This window comes from Anser anser (assembly GCF_964211835.1).
Source record: "Anser anser genome assembly, chromosome: Z".
Lineage (NCBI taxonomy): Eukaryota > Metazoa > Chordata > Aves > Anseriformes > Anatidae > Anser > Anser anser.
Window position 1 is genome coordinate 46,046,206 of NC_139723.1, and position 19,474 is coordinate 46,065,679.

A 19,474-nucleotide genomic window follows, 5' to 3' on the forward strand; every position below is an offset into this window, starting at 1 on the left:
TGGAAGCTGGATTGACTTCTTAACCAAAAGCCTGCTGTAGTCAAGAGAAGCCTTTGCACTGGTATGAACAGGTTTTAGCCCTTGATGAGGAAACCCAGGTGTGACATTTCAGTGCATCATCCCTCTCCCTTATCTTGCTGAGCTCTGCATAGTTCAGCAGGCCCGGGAGCTGGAGTTGTTCCAAATTTCCCTCTCATGGACATATGGGGTAACATAAAGCTTTATATCTGATGAGAAACTACACAAACAGGAGGTGACAAACTCCTAGGTGACATACTTGAAGTCTTGTGGCCTCCAAGAGCTGATACCTCCAAAAGCTGAGAATGAATGCAGTCAAGAAACTCAAGAAATTATAAATTCATTGATTTAGCTGGCTGGGAAGAGCTTTGTGAAACCTAACACTGTCTATCAGTGACAAAATTGCATGCATCTGTACTGGCATGCTCTCTGACTGAATGCCAGTTCTCCCTACAAACAGCATTCTACACAGGTAACTGAGTCTGTCGTACGCAAAAAGAATGAGAGAGGGAAAAAAGACTTAGAAAAATACATCTTAGAAGTTACTTATGTTTAATGCTTAAAAGTCTGAATGCACAAACAATAATCTACCATTATAGAAGTACTGGTGGTCAATACAATGCATTAGAACTATGTACAATGACACAGTTTAGTATCAAAATCTTTCTACAATGTAGAGTATTACGAAACTGTTAATGACATCAAACACTAAGCACTTAAGACACCATTTTTTGCTACCACATTTGGAACTTCAATGAACAGTCCATTTTAACTTGCAGCATCAATCCATTTCTAGTATGAAATTAAGTAATTTTCTACTTATACAATAAGATTTATCTACACGGGTCTTTTGATTTTGATCCATAGCAGCAAAGGCACTGTACATCAGCAGATCCACAGACTTAAAGATTTTTTTTTAAAGCATTCAAAAAAAAAAAGGTCACAGATCATAGTTTAACAGCAACAACAACAACATAAAAAGATAACACATTGTCTCTGGCACAATGGCTCAGTCTATGTCCGTTTTAGGGACATCCAATCAAGACTTGGATTGAACTGCTGGCAAACAAAGCAAGTCCTTTTCCCAAATGAGAATCCATTCCACTTTGTATGTCGGAATGAGTGCTCTTGTAAATCCTACCTCAGAGGTCATTGCTTTTGTAGTTTGTATATTGGTAGGCATCCATTCTTATTTCAGTGCAGTTTCCAAAGAACATATCAAATATTTTTCATAATCTCTTGTAATTGAAAAATTGCCCAAAGACACATATCCCCATTTTCAAGGAAACATTGCAAAAGTTTCCAGAAGTAACAAAGGTGATTCTTTGAGGCAACTTATTGTACTCTCTACAATATAACAAAGAGAGGTGTTCATATTAAAAAACCTAGCTTGACACCAAAATGCTTTATGTTCATCAACAGAAAAGCATTGAGAACAAATCTGTACACAAGATGCTATATTAACATTGCAAATATATAAATTAGCACATTCTTACTTAAAGTGAATTTAATTTAGATGTGAACTGAATTTGCCATTCATCACAGGCATGTAGATTACTGGCTACAGTTTGCGATTTCCTAAGTTTCCAAGACTGTCTAAAATAGTTAAGTTACAGCATCTTCCCACCAAATAATTATACTGTAATAACACTTAAGAGGTCTCTTCCAAGAACAGGACTAAAAAATATAACAAAGTTTATTTTTTTTTTAAATAGAAACTACAAGTCTATTTAGTGTAACCTTCACTATCTCCTGAACATCCTTCTCCAAAATCCCCAATTTATCCACTAGCAAAAACACAAAGTATACAATGCACCTTTTAAACTAAAGCCGGGCCAGACAGCTTTATTTAGTCAGCTCATTGTTAGAAAGCCTTCTTTAAACAAAATAAATACATTACAGCTATAATACATAATTAAAGAGTCAAGTTCACTGTTAAGTACGCTTATTGAATCTTCCAAGTAGCTATCTGACAATTTGGTATCACAAGTTGTTAATGAGCATTCACAAATCAACAGCAACTTAAGAGGGTAAAAATAAATTCCACAACTGTGATGAACATTTAAATTCTCAGTTTAGAAAAGGGAAAAAAAAAAAAAAAAGAAAAAAAAAGAAAAAAAGGAAATAGAGCAAAGTGCTAGGAGAAGGAGTTCTGCCTGCATTTAGATTTGTCTCTAATAAATAACTTCATAGACTGTAGCTTTCTTGTCCCCAGAGCCAGTGACAATGTATTTGTCATCCACAGAGATATCACAGCTAAGCACAGATGAGGATTCTTTGGACTACAAGAAAAAGAGAAAAAGACAAAAAGAAAATTATGTATTTTCCATCTTTCCATCCAGAAGGGTTTGAAGATTAATCAGAAGAGCTTATTGAGAGGGAATACATAGAAAGCTCATTTAAATACCACCACTGTAGATTCAGACCTAAAGTGACAGGGTGGCAACTTCTGCTACAAGACTGTTACTCCAAACTTGTTTCACCTAAAGCTCTATGGCAACAAAAAAGGGCAGCAGAAAGTAAAGTGAATGTTTTATTCAATGCTATGGACCTAGAGATAATCTGTCAATCCATCAAAAACAAGCAGTCCCTTCTATACACTTTACAAGCAATAAGCACTTATTAATATTTTATATGTTAGCCTTTGCTTAAAAATAAGACATCTTTCTTCTTCCTTCCTTTTTTTTTTTTTTTTTTTTTTTTTTTTTTTTTTTTTTTTTTAACTTAAACCTTATGGAGAAGCACTACAGAGCCCTACTACCTACAGGTATGAAACAATTCCAAAGAAGAAACTATATCTCATCTCAGTGTTTGCTCAACACGGAAAACAAAACTCTTGTACAAATGAATTTACATTATCAGGGAGGATGTAAATATAAAAAAGATACTGTGGTGTAATAAGAAGGTGAATGGAAGACAGGATATGACAGGATGCAGTAGCTTTGTCTTTCTCAGTTATTCTTTTTTTCAGATTACGTGTATATATTGTCACATTTTACTTGCTGTTTTATTGCATGTTTCCTATATATATGTCTACATTTTCTTTTCTTCCTGTCACTGCAAGAGCTAAATACTACCCAATCATGCTAAGTTCTTGCAAAGAAACCTCTGCTATGCTGCACAAGAAGTTTCTTTCTCTACCCCTCATTAAGAAAGCTGCACTAGGAATAATAGTTTTGAGTGAGATGGGCTCCTGAAAGGACAACTCAAGCTGCCTGTGGTAGGTCATTCCATAGCTGAATACTCTCCATTAAGAAAACCCAGATTTCTCTTGCCAAGGCAGACTGCTCTAACCTGAAAGGCAGAACCACAGCACGTATCAGTACAGGTGAGACTTGACCATTTAACCCTGAACACCAGCTACCTTAATTGAAAAAAAAATCCCAGCATAGAAGTACCTGTAGGTGAAAGAAGAGAAGGACATGCCCCAAATCCTGATTTTCTGTAATGGCACTGAAGTGTTGTTAAAATTGAGCACAGAGGGACTAAAAACTGCAGATAGGTTAAGACTCCCAGTTACACTTCACAGGATCCTTCCATGAGGGCACAGTCTTCAGCTCGTGAGTCTGCCTGTCCAATCTACTGACTTTATGCATTCCATCCAGAAAAAATATGTGTTGGATACAACTTCCACTAGTTTAGTTATATTACCTTCAGTGACTGTTAACCTAACATAACTTGGGTGCTATATTACAGCAATATGGACAAGAAGGTGAGAAAGAAAGGTATTAAAAACAACTTCAAAATAAATGGTTAATTTATTGTAAGAGACAAATTACTAAAACATTAGAAAGGACAAATGCTCATGTCTATTTAATTACAGACAGTCTTAAGGAAACATAGCAATTAGCCAAGAATTTCTGTTATAAACTCCTTGAGCTAATAACAGACTGTGGGATGTGCAGCTCTACTGCACTGTAATGTGAAGTGGAAAACAGCTTTTAGGAGATTATTACCTGGAATATACTGGCTCCATAAGGTGTTCTCCAGGCATTAAGAAGATTATCTTTTCCAGTGCTTACAAACCATTTGCCTGCAACAGATTGTTTAAATGTTATTGTTGCCTTTTGTTTTCAAGGAAGGCACCCCAAGAAACGCAGTAGTCATAAAAACAATGCATTCACACATTAATGAAAAACCTATCCAAAGAACAGTCATTTTCATCTGGTTACACTAAGGTGTTTGATGACAACATAAGGAGTTCTCATAAAAAAACAGCCATACAGATTTTTTTTTTTATTTTAATACTTAAATTTAACATCTAATTTTTTAAATATCTCTACTTTCATCTAAGGGTGATCTTGAATGAATATCTCAGGAAGTAAGGAAGGAAAATACTGGCATGGAAATATTTGCTTACCACAGTGAGCAAATTTGAGTGACAGCACACAGCTCTCATGAAGATGCAGCTGATACTTGTCCGGCTTAGTAACATGCAGCACTTCAACATTACTGTTCTCCATTCCTACTGCCAACCATTCGCCGGTTGGACAATAGCCCAGTGAGAAGATCTGGAATGAGCACAGCACATGCTTCAGTTAGTAAGGAATGAGAACGAGATATTGAAAATCGACTTCTTGTGACACTGTTAACACTATGCGAAAACACACTTTGGTCTGCCACAATTTTAAAAACATGATAATCCAATTACTATAGTAATCAAGATAAATTAGTTCATGTAAACAAAGCTCAATTAAAACTGTAATAGCAAAGCACTGAATCAAGCTATAAAAGTTAATGTCCTAGCTTATCTGACAGCATTTTAAAATATTTTTGTAAAATATTTTTGAACAAGGATCTACAGAAATAGGAGCAGATTGCGTACAGGAACACTTTAATCTGGCAATTCTTTAATAAAAAGGATTCTCCACTGCTCTCATGGGAGAAGTACTAATCTGTCAAACAGTCATAATCCAGAAAGATGTTTAGCTGCCACATCAAAAAAAAAAAAAGTGTGAGACTAAGTGAAAAATTCTTTGGAGTTCTCTACGTCTTTTTTTTTTTTTTAAATAAAGGGCTTGACAGATTTTTCTTAACATGCCAAAGCTTCTAAGATTGAACCTGTGATGTGAAGTCATGTTGCTGTAGCTGTCTCCCTTCTCTGAGGTCCCAGGATCTGACTGTATTGTCCAAGCCTCCTGTCCATAGTTTGGTGCCATCATTAGAAATGTCAATACAGCTGGCTCCATCTGTGTGACCCTGAAATTGCCTGAAAACATCAGAAGAAGGTTCACACATTCTTGCATTGGAACGAGTGAGTTCTGATCATGTACTCAACATACCTCCTTTTTCTTTTAGTCTCTGACACACAGCCATTGAAGACAACAGAAAAGTATACGCTAGTGGAAATCCAGGATTAATCTAAACTCCAGGATGAACATGTGAGTTTTGTGATGAATTGATGAAGCAATCCATCAGACCAGACAGCTCAAGAAGCATGCTTTATGAGTTAGGTATTTTGGGGATCTTTGTTGCTGTGTGACACCCACCATTTGACTGGAAATACCACATACCCCTGAAAGAATGTAGCACGATTGTCAAAATCCATTTGCTTTAAGAAGAATCTGCAGGACATCAACAAAATGGTTTTTTTGTTGGTGGTGTTGGTTTTTGTTGTTGTTGTTTGTTTAAAAAGCTGCCCAATTGAGAATATTAGATGGTGAAAGTCTGCCTTTACATGCAATACTGAAAGAGTACATGTAATAGTGTGTACACAGTGCAGTGCACAGAGAAGATCTGTATGACTGGCTCTTAGCTAACTGTACATTAGTGTTGAAGAGCAACCCATATTCCTAAGAAGCTGAGGTGTGCAATGCAGTAATTTACACACATTTGTGCCTGAAACATTTGCTGAAGCACTGATGAAAGAGATGGGAGTGTGAGCACAGAGTATGACACGGGAAGAAAGAAATCCATCTGTTCAAAGAACCTACAGCAGTGTCAACACCAGCTGATCTTAGGCAATTATAGTTATGGTGCTGTTTGGTAGGCCTGAATTTATGAAACTTGCAAAACTTACAAAATACTATATAGACTTCTGTTGAAGTACTACCATAGTTATTGCCTAGCAATGAAATACCAGGAGCAGCTACTCTGATACCATGAAAAAAAGAGTGTATTTATGCAGAAGAGCATGTAAGGCTATGTCTAATTAATTCTTCACAACCCGATGATCTGGTTCTGTCGACCTACCTTACCAAAGTCTGGTTATGCAGATCCCACACTGCAATGTTCCCATCGCTACAGCAGGAGAAGCAGACCTTGGAATCAGGGCTGATCGCTAGGGCATAGCAAGCTGGAGCAGAAGATGTCAGCTCTGCTTTAATGCGTGGAGTTGGAGCTGCCAGGTCCCAAATGGATAACGTGCTGGCTTCCCCACCAACAATCAGGGTGCGGCCGTCAGGGAGCAATCTGCAGGAACGGATGTAGTTATCTCTGTTCTGTGGAGACAGAAGCCATCAAGAGATTACTCATGAGGAAAGGAAAACAGCATTAACATGAGAGCAGAAATCCATAAAAGTATTGTATTCCCTCCTGGTTTTAATGAGCCATTTATACTTATGACAATGATAAAGTATATTAATGCCAGAAAATTACATGACATTAGGGAAGTACTTAAACTTGATCTACAAAATTCAGTAGTGAGAGATATTTAATCTTAATTAGCATCAGAATGCAAAGACCTGAACCCAACCCCAAACAATTCAAGATAGCTGTATTCGACAGCTTGTGTAAAAAGTTACATTTTCATACGCTGTTTATTTCAGCACATTAACCTCTCGGCATGGGGGAGTACCAAATTCACTGCACACCCCCCCGCTCTGCTCCAGTGAGACTTGCTGCCACCATCTCGGAGTTGTCAGAGAAAAATATTTGGGCAATTTTCTTCATTTGTGTAGCAATTTGTGTAGCAATTCATTATATGTCTAGATGTGCTGCACAGTTCTCGTTTTACTGCCTCTGTAACAAGAAGCAACATCTTACCAAGAACTGGTAAATGACACGAGAAAAGCTGCTAACAATGGTTCATCTTGTTAGCACATTCAAATAATTTGTGAATAACACTCAGGGATATTTTTAATTGTCACATTAAGACAGGGCGATGCATTCACACACATACACAGACACAAAATACGTGACAATCTTCAAATATTCTCTGAGAATACAGCTGCAAGACAGCAATTTATAGCATTATAGGATATCAAGCTTTAACATTACCAACAAACGTCAAAGTTTATAAACAATATCGGGTGTGCTGTCTTTGATCTTTCCCCCTGTGAATACAATTTTAGGATATTAAAAATGTTTTGATTCACTGGGGGCGAAAAAGACACAAGTACTACAAGGAATATACTTTAAACTCCATTCTAAAAGAAACAACAAAATTACAAATGAAATACCAAGCTCTGATACCAATGACAACACCCAAATAGCCACTGTCTTTTGTACCTTACCAGTAGCATTTCAACCTTAACACAAACTGCCATTTTCTTCCACTGTCACATGCCACCGTTCACCTACCAGGCAGTCCAGCTGAGAAACAGGGCTCTTGTTCCCAGGGTGGCTGATGTCCCAGACTTTAACGCAGCCCTTGCCACCCGTGTACACGTGTCTTGTGGGGTTGCTGATGGTGACTGCACACACAACTTCCCCGTGATTCAGAGTGTTGATCTGGCGGGCATGGCGAGGGATTCCTGGACCGATGAGGGCGTCAGGAGGGAAAGGAACAGGCTGCATCTGACCATCTGCACTTACATGAAATGAGTAGGCTCTAAGGGGAAAAAAAAAAAAAAAAGATAGGGGTAAGATTGAAGAAGTTTTTCTTCAAGCCTGTTTAAGAAAACAGATTTATAGACGTGTTTCCAATGCAGGCATTCATCAGATTGTTTGCTTAGTTCCTCTTGCGATTTTTTCAGTGATGTAAAGAAGAAATCCTTTAGATATTTATTTACAGTATGGATCTCAAAACATACACTTTTAATGGGGCAAGCCAAGGACCGTCTACCAATCAAATGAGCTTTCACAACTCATGCAATGACAGTTTCTGGCAACGCGTGGGGAGGCCACTTCCTGCAGAGATGTGAAGGAAGGACAGGTCAAGGCCTACTGGCAGACAGAAATAGCTAGCCTGTTGCTGCAGAGCGCTGGGGCTAGCTGACTGCCAGCGGACATTTGGTTGTTCCCTTACTGACTCCAACATGTGGACTTCAGCTGGACTGCTGCCGAGCTGTGCCGAACACACCACGGATCTCACGCAGCTCAAGTGAAATTGCCAAGCACTATGTGTAAGGGTGCACTGAAACCACCACCACACCAAGGAGTTAAGCCCTCAGGCATGCTTGCTGACATCTGACATGACAGACCAGCAAAAATACATTGGGATGTTCTTCCTTCTTTTGAGCTTACTTTCTTTTTCCCTTTTTATTTATTTTATTTTTTTGTGGAACTGACACAACAACTACAAATCCCAATTTCTCTTGCCAGAATCAGGACTCTCACTGAGAAAGAATGTGTTGTGTGACTGCCAGCTATGCCACCTGTGAATAACCTATCAACAGCTTCATCTCAAAATATTTTCCAAGGAGAACAGTTAGGTTGTGAAACTGTCTTGTTCTTAGATGCTCCCTGACACATCACATCTATTACAAGAGCACAAACTTAAGAGGATTCACCTAAACACACCAAGTATGCTTAACAGAAAGCTTTAATTTCCTTAGACCTAAAACGTCACAGAAATACAGATGAAAAAAAAAAAATTGTCACAATGGTGAGAATGAGAAGAGCTCACAAAAAAAAAATTATGATACTACTTAGAAAGCTCATTTCCTTAACTGTTGCTTGAAAGTCGTTGAAGAAGGCAGGCTTCAGAATTCAACTACTGAATTTGTTATTTAAGATTCATAGTGCATTAACATCTGAACAATAATTTTCAGCAGGATAAATTGCAACTGCATTTTCACCTTTCTGCCCAATTCCCAGAGCTTTACATACTCTTCTCATCCTGCCCTCTGTTTCTTGTTCTGGCAGGTCTGAGTGACAGATCATATCATCATTCTCCATTTTTTGACATTAAACACATTCAGGAAAGGGTAGGACAGATTTCTGTGGTTGTCAGAAGCAGCAAACTGCCAATATAAGTAGAATCTTGGGTTCAATTATCACCACAGAAATCTGAAATATCTTCCCCATTATCTCCTTAATTCCTGTTTGCTGCAGTAAGGTACTGAAAAAAGAAGCTAAAATCTCTAACAAAACAAGTGGAACTTCATTATCATCTTTTCTGATTTCTGCCTAAAGTTTCAGTCACTCTGTAGAGTCACAATGAACACTTTGTATATTATTTTCATCAGTCAAAGAGATTTTTGCCAGGCTTATGAAGTACGTAGGGAACAAATTTGAACAACTGCAGAAATAAAGCCTAGTTCTGGAGCGATCAGTGACTACAGTATTCTCATTCTAACCATTATTCCCACCAGCATATGTGATTAAACTGTTGCTTTGTTGTGTAACACTGAAAACTCACACTGCATGTTGCTTATTTGAAGTACTCTAATAACCCACAAAATATCTGACACTACAAACACCCAGTGAGCACTTTTTTCTTCTGTCCAGATTAGCTATCTTTTCTATTTATATATTGTACTATCCTCAGTTCTCTGAGGTATGTCCAAAGTGGAAAGAGAATTATTAGTAGCCAGACCCCTGATGAGCCACACGCTACCAAGCTGCATTTCAACTAATACTCAACAGTGCAGAGTTACACAACTTTTGCGTTAAGGGCCAAGAAAGAGTAAATGAGAAAGCAACAATCCCAAATGGTAGCTTTGAAAAATAATGTACCTAACAACGAATTAAAAAGAATGCAATCATGCTAAAGGAATCACAGATTTCAAAGGTTTCAGAACCAAAGGCTGACAAATATTGAAATGCAACTGTCATTTCAAACTGTCATCAATATGCCAATGACATTCAAAATCCTTTGAGATGTAACAGAACTCGAACTGGTTTGAACAGTTTGCTACATGAGCAGGAAGGTCTGCACAGTTCACATTTCTCAGAGCACAGCAAACAAACCCTAGCAGAGCTGGTCACCTTTCTTGGATCCGGCTCCACCAAGGATGAACCTGAACAGTGCAAACATCTGAACGTTACATCAGGAAATTTCTAAGTGCCCACCGTATGTGTAGAATGAAAGTCTGCACCCTGCAGAATTTGTAATGCAAAGAGCTGAGCTGGTGGCTGCTGCACACTGCTTCCAAACCCACCTTACGCAACAGCCTATCAGAGTAGATCAACTGGCAGAAAGTCAACCGAGGCGAACAGCAGTGTGTGCAGTCTGAGAGTTGGATATAGTTTATGATTCCTGTGATATGTTTGTACAAGAGGAGTTACAGGCACTAGGACTGATCACTTCTCCCATGATAGGTTACTAATCCTGCACGTCCACAAGCTCAGTGGGAGGTAAATATGCATTCACTCACATGCAGGTGCGTGACTATCTCCCATCCACTCCCCCACAAACATGTTCATACGCGAGACAGAGAGAGGAGGAATGGCACAAACCACATCCCCTGCCCTTCCACCTCTGCAGTATTAGCCAGCCACAATTTCCCATGAGTGTCACATAGGAACTGGAGGACCGTCACATAAAATCTGAATCAATATCGTTTGCATTGCTGTTTCATTTTTTCCCCTCTCTAACTCAAGAGGGATGTGAGCACAGAGTTCTTCATATCTGTGTAATTCTTTTTCTGAGGCTCACAACAAGAGATGCCTGGTAGAGCAGGTCACCTTTTACAGTCAGTTCCATCAAGGATGAATTTGAACATTACGATACAATAATTCCTTCCAGTATTTTCAATCAAATAAAACATCTCAGTGTTCCTTTCTCTGCACACTGCTGTCTATAGCAGCTGGTAAGTTTGCAAGTAATTGCAAGGCTTTTGTGAACAAAGAAATCATTTTTTAAACTGAGAAGCAGATTACAGTGGAGAAGGAAAGCTGAGATCCCATTCCATTTTGCATTTCTATATCAGACTAACCAGTCAGACTCAGCATGTAGTACCTCGAAGCTCAGCTCCTTTTCCCATTTATTTCTGTCTCCTCTATACCACCCAATACTTGCCCGCTGCTGTTAGTTCTTGAAACAAATTTACACATGCAACTTTAAGATTAAACAGAGTTTCTCCTTCCTTTGTCAAACAGCTGTATTTATTTCTATTCACACAATAATTTTCAGTAGCTAAGGGGAATTCCAACCAGCAAGGGAACATAACTTCAGCAGATGAATAATTTGTGATGTTGAATGTCTGATACTCACGGTTTTCCTCCTGGGATGCCTGTGAGATTGGGAGGGATGCCTGGGACTCGCATGTGATGATGTGGATCAAAACCAACCTATAGGTTTCCCAAGCAAAACAAAAAGGTATATTAAAGATGGAGATAGGCAAGAGAAGACTGTTTAATTCACTTTCTCCATAGCATACTTCCCAAATTACAAAGAGACTGAACTAGATATAACCCCACAGGTCTTACTTTGATACGAAATTTGATATGAATTACTTTCAACACCAACTGCACTAGCAGCAAACACTTACCACTGGAGATCTCCCATAAGCTGCTGCCGCTGCAGCTGCTGCAGCTGCTGCACTCATCTGAGGGGAAATATTGTGCAGACCAGCGTAGGCAGCTCCAGGGCTGGTCAGCTCCCCATTCATTCCAGCATGCGGAACGATGCCAAACGGAGTTGGATAGGGACATGGCACTGCCATAGGTGTCCTTAAACCTGAAGCTATTGAAGGAAAAAAAGAGAGAAATCACACAGCCACCCCAGACCCATTAAATGAAATGTGAGTTTCCTAAACCACTAAACTGTATTTATATATATATATATACACACATATAATATTATACATATATAAAAACAAGCATATATACATATATACATATGTAAAACATATATATGTAAGTTTTAAAGTGCTGAAGAACCAGTTCAGCATCCAATTTAAGCAGTCATAACATACTGACTTTGCCACTGTACGTGGAAAGGAAATGAATGGCAGCAGTTTCACATTGCTGAGACAGACTGGCACTCACCTAGTGGGTCCACACCCGGGGGCTTGCCTGGCACAGGCCTCAGTCCGGGAGTGGAGTTGCTGCCTGGAGTTGGCGCATCAGTCCGTGGAGTTGGGGTATTTGATTTAGATACAGGAGTGGTAGATTTCTCATTCTAATTACCAAAAAAGAAAAGGAAAAACAGTTTGTTCTTTATGTTAGCTTTTTGAGTACTGGCTGAAAAAAGAGTGGAAGACAACAAGAACATGCACGATCAATGAAATCTAGCTTTTGGGTTCGGGCTTCAAAAGTCACTGGCAACGAAGAGAAGCTACAGAGACAATGAAGAAGACAGAATGGCTTTGCAAATTAACTATAGCCTTCACAGCTTTCCTTGCCTGGGGCATCCATGTGATTCAGAATGAGGTCAATGACTGAAGATCATTGCCATCTGGCAATTATATTGGCAGCACGTGATCTACGGTGGTGGTCTCAGTCTGCTTGTGGTGGACATGCTCATGTTATGAGCTTCCGTGAGGGTCCACCTCCCAGCAGACAAGAAGAGCAGAAAAAACATACAACTGACCAACAACTCACACCCAGATCTGGGGCTGGTAACATAGCATGGAGACAGTGATGAGTATTAAGTCAGGAACTGTGCAGTGCTGCTCTTGTGACAAGCTTGTTCATCAGACTCCCAAGCCTGAACATGTCATTCCATCACCTTTCCTGAGCACTACTTTCACTTTAAGCTTTTTTATTTATTTTATTTCTTTAAATAATCATGTACCCTGACCTGTGAAGAACGGAGATGGGAGTTACTGTGCAGCTCAGAAATGTGATTAAATGTGGTCACAAACAGGAAAGGAAAGAACACCCCCAACTTGCTGGCAGCTCTTTTTTTGCCTTGTGATTTGTGATGCAAGTCAAGGAAGGCTCTTGTAAATGACAGATTACTTTTTAGATAGAAAATAAAAATTATTGTTGTTGTATATGGCCTGGTAATTCAAACAAAGCTAACAACCAAATCATATCCAAGCAGGAACTGAATTTGCTATAAACCACAGTGCACGAAAACAGCTCAAGGAACCCCTGTGTACTCTTATTTATTCTTAGAATGACAGTTTTTCATATGGGGGAGGAGAAAAACATCTCTCAGCACAGCACATGTATCATCTACCCACACCACCAATGAAAATAACCTCTTCCTATACCAAAAAAAAGGCCGTGGACTTTCTGCCTACTGTTTTATAGAATTTACTTAAAAATTTTTTTTTGAAATTAATGTTTCATGATGATTTACTGATAGTTGTGGAAATCCAAACGGTTTCTAGATAGAAAGCTGGTAAGCATCTGTTTCAGCTTATTATCATAGGTTTTGGAGACTTCAGAAGCACTTACAAGGCTAAGTTCTTTGGATTTGGAGGAAGGAGTACTGCTGGAGGATGCAATTGACGCCGGACTAATTGGTGCATCTTTCTTCAGCAGTCGAGTCTTGTCCAAGCCATTCTCTCGTGGAGAGTGTGCTGGGCTCCCCCGGGGAGAGGAAGGATCCTAAACATCAGCAATGTGGATTAGCATAAAAACTTCATACTACCCACTAGTGCTTGTCTTGAGCAATTCACACTTTGGAGTGAAGTTCTGTCATAAAGTGTGACATCTTCCTTCAGTCCTTAAGCAATTTAGTTGGCAAAAATGTAAAGTCAATATCAATAATGAAATATTTTTAAAGCCTTAAAATTTGTTGCCATTAAACATGAAAAACTGTTTAAAATCTATGGATACTGAAAAATATTTCAAACCTATGGATATTGAAATAGGCAAATAAATCTATTTTGTTCAGTTGACAGACTGGAAAGGTTTAAGGCACTTGGCAGACCTGATAAAGTTTGCAAAAGAAGTCAGGGCCAGAGTGAGAGAAAACACAGATACCATTACAAGCTGCATCCTATCTGCTGGGCTGGGCTGGCTTCAAAAATCTCAAGTAGACTTTTGGTGTGAACAAGAAACAAAAAGGTCCTTTGTAGAAATAAGTATTACAGATTTGATTTGCATTCTAAAGAAAGACCTGACTGGACTTCCTTACACATTTCATGCCCTCTTATGAAGGCAAAGGCTGTAATCTTATTCATACCCAATACACCCAGAAATCGTTGAAGACATGACCAACCCCACCACTGCTAGTGTAAGGTATAAAAAACACAATTCTGCATACCTCATTGGAAACGTCAACTACCAAGTTATCATCACTCTTTTCACCATCACTGTCCTGCAATGACAGATCACAGTGTGTAAAAATATATATTCAATATCCTGAAGTTTCTTAAGTACAAAGAAAAAAATAAGCCAATGAAATGCAAAGCTGCTCACAACTATGTAATATTTCCTTTACTTTAATCAAGCTTTATGTAGTAAAAAAAATGCTGCAATATTTAGGTGCTTCTCCTTAACAGGTTCTCACAGCTACAGCATTCTTCCCAGTTTTCAGAACAGTGAATGAGGCCCGAGGATGAAAATCTTCACTCAGAGTTGCACTGTACTTTGGAGCCAAACTATATCCCAGATTTATCAAGTTCCAGCCTAACTAATGCTCCATCCTCGTCCCCTGCCTTCGAAGTGCTCTGTATCTGTATTATCAAAAATACTATTAATCATACACACCCAAACCTTCTACCTATCACAGATGCACACAGTAAGAACACAGTAAAAACCTGACCATCAATTTTAAAATTAGTTATGCAGTAGGAAATTGGTGAAATTACTGAGGAACACTTAAGTTTAACAGTGCACAACATAAATGTTTTACTCACATAACGAGCTGCTATTTCCTTCTCTTCTGTTTTCTGTTTTTTACTCTCTGAAGAGTAATCTGTCGAATTTCTGTGCTTTTCCGCTGTTCTGAAACTGGCTGAGGGAGATACAGAAGAGCTCTGCAGTTAGGAAAGAGATGGAGAAAACACATCAGATGCTCATTCCAAACAGGGGTTTATTTGTCACATTCCCTCAATACAACTTAAGCCAATGAGGTGATTTAGAGCTGCTCTTATGGACAGCACTTTGGGTTTTAATCACTGAGAGCTACCCAGCAAGTTTCTTGTGTTAAAAGTGCACTGCGTTGCAAGAGATACATATAAAGGAGAACAATTTACATCACTGAATAGTTGATATCTGTGGTGTCAACAGGATGAATGTAGAGCTACTTTGGACCATTTTAAGAATACTGTACATTGGCCTGGTCTTGCCTTGTTTCCTGTACAAATATGCAGGGTTAAATCAATACTGACCTCCAAGAAGAGGGGTGTGTATGCATGCATGCAGGAATCAAAACAAAAAGAACAAAAATCAAAACAAGAAAAAAGATGACTCAAGGTAAGTCAGACCTCAGCAAACATTTGAATGAAGATTTCTAGCAAAGAACGAAGCAATCTTCTGAATGAACAATCTTGCAACTGGAAAGAATAGGGGAAAACACCTAAACTGATTTTAATCCGTCTCCTTTTACAACTACCAGGTGTGCCTGCAGTAGACAGGAACACAACACAGTGTCTCAGGGAGTCTTGTCATTCTGCGGCCCTCACTTAGCAATGATGGTTGCAAGGCATATTTATGGGACAGGAGAGAAAGGAAGGTAATTTGTACTTTATGCACTGTCATCCAGCAATTCTGCTCTACTCCTTTAAACAGGAAAGGTGACATTTATCAAGTCCTACCATATTTCCAGAGCTTGGTAGAACCTGTATCTTGGTATACAAACAAGGAAGTAATGAAAGATGCAAAGTTCCCTCTGGGATTGATTTTAGCAGCAGCAGCAGCTTTTGGCCCTAATTCAAGAAAGCATTTAACCATGCGCTAAATTTTATCTCACACTGAAGTCAATGGTTGAACGTACATAAGTAAGGATGTGTTCAGGCACTTTGCAGAATTGGAACTGACAGGAATGAAGATGAAAGTAATCCTCAGTCGAAACCCTGCTGACTGTTTCCATCTCTCTATCCTCCTTATATAAAGGATTCAGTGGAACAACAACTAATGAAGTCCTTACTACTGGATTTTAGACACTCCTGTTCATCCAGAAACTCTCGTCTGGGGGTTCTTCTTCCACATCTATGACCAGTTGTTGTTCCTCATAAAACTGTAGGATATAGCGCTCTGGTTTTGGGGTTCTAAAGGAACAACTCCCTAGGTTTATTTTAATCACCGCCACCAGGAACACAAAAACAAGAATTAGCATTTACATTGTGCAACTTCTGTTCCATTGCTGTTACTGCATTTCTTCTTTTCCTTAACTTATTACACCACAAACTTCTGGTAAGAATGAAAAACACTTAACCATGGAAGCGGAGCTGCGATCATTGCCCAAGTCACGTAACAGAACATTTCTCCTTGCTGGGACACTCAGATCTCTACTTCTCTAAAATTTCCAGTTCTTGTCAACAGTAGCTCAGATTAATGAGTGTAGAATTTGGAAAACAAAACAAAACAATTTTTGGTTGGTGATCGCTATTTACCTTTTAAGTACACTGAGTGGAAATTAAAATTTTAAAACAAAGACGGTGCTGAGCACAGCCTGTGCCTTTCTCATTTCCCTCCCTTCTTCCTTCCTGACAGTATACAATAGGTAGACAAGGATTTCCTATCCTGAGCAAGTACATCTTAAAATGAGTTCACTGATCTAGCTTTAAAGTAGATCATTAATCAACTATTATACTGCAAATGACACAAATTCAAAATGTTATTGTTTGCTCTGAAAAGACAATGTACGTTAAGGCATTTGGAGGCAGTAGTGACAGTAGCCACAGAAACCCTTATAATAAAGGCCAAGTAGAAATACAGTATTAAATGAACTGATGGCTTGAAAGAATGTATTTGTTTACTGCAATGATATAGCATAGTCTTTTGCAAAAGATTTTAATAGCATACTCCTATTACATTTATATTCATTTACAGTTTGGGAGGCAGTAGCTTGTAATGTGAATTTAATTCATTATTTCTCAACTTCACCCTACAGAAAGCAAATTACTTTAAAACGAAGAAAAATAATCACCAGTAAACTACAAATTAGAGTGGTGTCTAAAGAATTAAAGCAAACTACTGCACTTATTTAAATAGAAATATTTATTTTCATAAATTTGAAACCATATAGTTTCATTTTTCACAATCTAGTTAGCTATGTGCTATACATACCATTTTAATCTTTGATTTCACTGCTTAATAAAGTAATAAATTAAAGCTCCCTACTAGAATGATAAAGTAGTTAATTATTACTAGCACATAAAGGATGAGCACCACATTGGGCACTGGGGCAATGGATAGTGCTTAATGGTTTTATTGCTTCAAAGATGGATCGGACTTGATACTGATATTAAAAGATGGTATCCCACCTGGCATTAGTAGAAAAAATGGAGACAACTAACTTAATGATAGCTGGTGGGAAGAGTGGGCAAATTAGTGGAGTGAAGAAAGCAGGAAGAATCTAATTTCCCAGACTGAAATTTGGCCACTGAACTTGGATTAACATTATTTTACCTAAGGAGTCAATTACTACAGAACAAATTAAACACTCTCACTTAAAACTATTTCACCCCATTTCTTGCATGGAGCCACAGTTACCCAACGAATCAATACTCCTGCAATAACAGCTTCTTTTCTGTTCAGTATTTAATGCATCTGCCACACAGAGATCTCTAACTTCATGGGATATCTAGTACCGGTACTGACAGATCTAAATTTCTCTCTGATTGATAATGATACGTCAAGTACTGCTCAGCCAAAAGGCTATGGTCTAGATCTTCACATGCACCTAACTCCCATTAACTTCAGTGTGTGAGGGACAACATTATTACCCATAACGAGTTCCTGCTAATTGTTTATCATCTTATCAACACCTGTAAGGATCTAGCTACAAATGAGAAATACCTAGACGTAACAATGTCTTCATGGTTTCCACCGATATCAAATTCCAGCATACAATCCTGTATACACACACATCCTGGTTCTCATGTGTGCAAGCCTACATATATATTCCTAGAGAGATTCTTACATATGCGAACTGTGCAATGAAACCTCCATCAAAGCGCACCACTTAGCTGTCAGACTCTGCCCTGCTTCTCAATTAAAATATTGGTGTTCTTCTAACAGCTGCCTTTAAGAAACTGGAGTAGGATAGCTACTTAGAGAAATTAAGTGATTCAGCATTATACCTTGGCAGGCTGTAACTTAATGGGCCAGAGTCCTCATTTTAGTAACTATTAAAATTTATTGAGAAATAAAGACTTTTCGCACTGCTGTTTTCTTCAATAAAATGCATTAATCTACTAGAGAGAGAAGCATTTTCCTCCTAACCAACATAGAGTTTGCTCACATATAATAATTAGATCAAACATAGGAAACAATATTCTTTGGTAAAAGTGGGTTACATTTAGTTTCCATTTTAGCAAAATGTACCAGTTATTCATTTTCTGCTTAGGTAAGACATTTTTATTGATGTTAAATACATCACAAAATGCTGACAAAAAAAAAAAAAAAACATTTGAACAGATACATTTATAGAAACGCTGAGCACATTGCCTTGTAGTTTGCTTAAGAAGTGAATCTATTTCTAGTGCTGGATCCACAGTATCTGTTGCACTAGACCATAAAGCATGACGCGTTATACTTCACTGTGTATTTTGGGCAGTGCTGAGCACAGTGCTAAACAAAAAGATCACCCATCATGAAGGCCATTTGGAGTTTCATAAAGCAGTCCATTTTCTCTCCAACGCTTGCAGGGTGCTGCTCCTGGTGGAGTATCGGTGCCACACAGGAACAAATTAAACGATCATAAAGAGGGCAATATAAGCCTCTTACAGAGCCGTAAAATTCTCACCGGTAACAAGGCAAACATCTGCGTGCTCACTGTCTCCTTGGGAAAATTAATACTTCAGACTGCTTGGAAAAAAAAAAAAATCACAGGAATCACAATCACCATTTTAACCCCAGCTTCCACTGGAAGTTCCTTGCATTAACACAGATGACTCACGCTGGAACACAGCAGAAAAAAATCAATATGGTCAGATTGTGCAGCCTTCCAACTGCTCTCAAATCCTGTAAGCCCCAACTCCCCATATGCTAGCTCCTGCAGATGAAGACCTGGCTTGAGCAGACTAAGTGATAATTAAATGGAATAAGTGTTAAAAGTAATGACTAGAGATGACAGGATGAAAAGCCCTCCCACATGATAAAGCTGGTAACTCTTTAAAGCATTCATGAATATGACCATTCCCCAGCGTACCCTTACTGCTATGCCAAAATGATGTATTTGGAGTGTAATAATTAAAACAATAATTCCCAACAAAGTGGGAATTATGAGATAATTGACCATCCTGAAGTATTAAGCAAACTGCAGTAAAAGCCAAGGATGCTC

The 19,474-nt window shown here is 38.5% G+C and overlaps 1 protein-coding gene across 2 annotated transcripts in view; it reads right to left on the minus strand.

Annotated features, from left to right (window-relative positions):
* Window positions 1–553: 553 nt before the first annotated feature.
* LOC310889724 (transducin-like enhancer protein 4) overlaps window positions 554–19,474 on the minus strand; it is a 97,499-nt gene continuing 78,578 nt past the window's right edge. For both annotated transcript variants that reach the window (XM_083817641.1, XM_083817640.1), the window contains exons 9-20: window positions 14,883–15,002; window positions 14,288–14,341; window positions 13,474–13,626; window positions 12,115–12,247; window positions 11,616–11,809; window positions 11,339–11,415; window positions 7,540–7,789; window positions 6,211–6,458; window positions 5,080–5,227; window positions 4,379–4,529; window positions 3,975–4,051; window positions 554–2,300 (exon numbers count right to left, since the gene is read on the minus strand). In XM_083817641.1, the coding sequence (XP_083673767.1) occupies window positions 2,193–2,300; window positions 3,975–4,051; window positions 4,379–4,529; window positions 5,080–5,227; window positions 6,211–6,458; window positions 7,540–7,789; window positions 11,339–11,415; window positions 11,616–11,809; window positions 12,115–12,247; window positions 13,474–13,626; window positions 14,288–14,341; window positions 14,883–15,002 (1,713 nt within the window). In that variant the 3' untranslated portion in view covers window positions 554–2,192. The remainder of the gene's footprint in view (window positions 2,301–3,974; window positions 4,052–4,378; window positions 4,530–5,079; window positions 5,228–6,210; window positions 6,459–7,539; window positions 7,790–11,338; window positions 11,416–11,615; window positions 11,810–12,114; window positions 12,248–13,473; window positions 13,627–14,287; window positions 14,342–14,882; window positions 15,003–19,474) is intronic.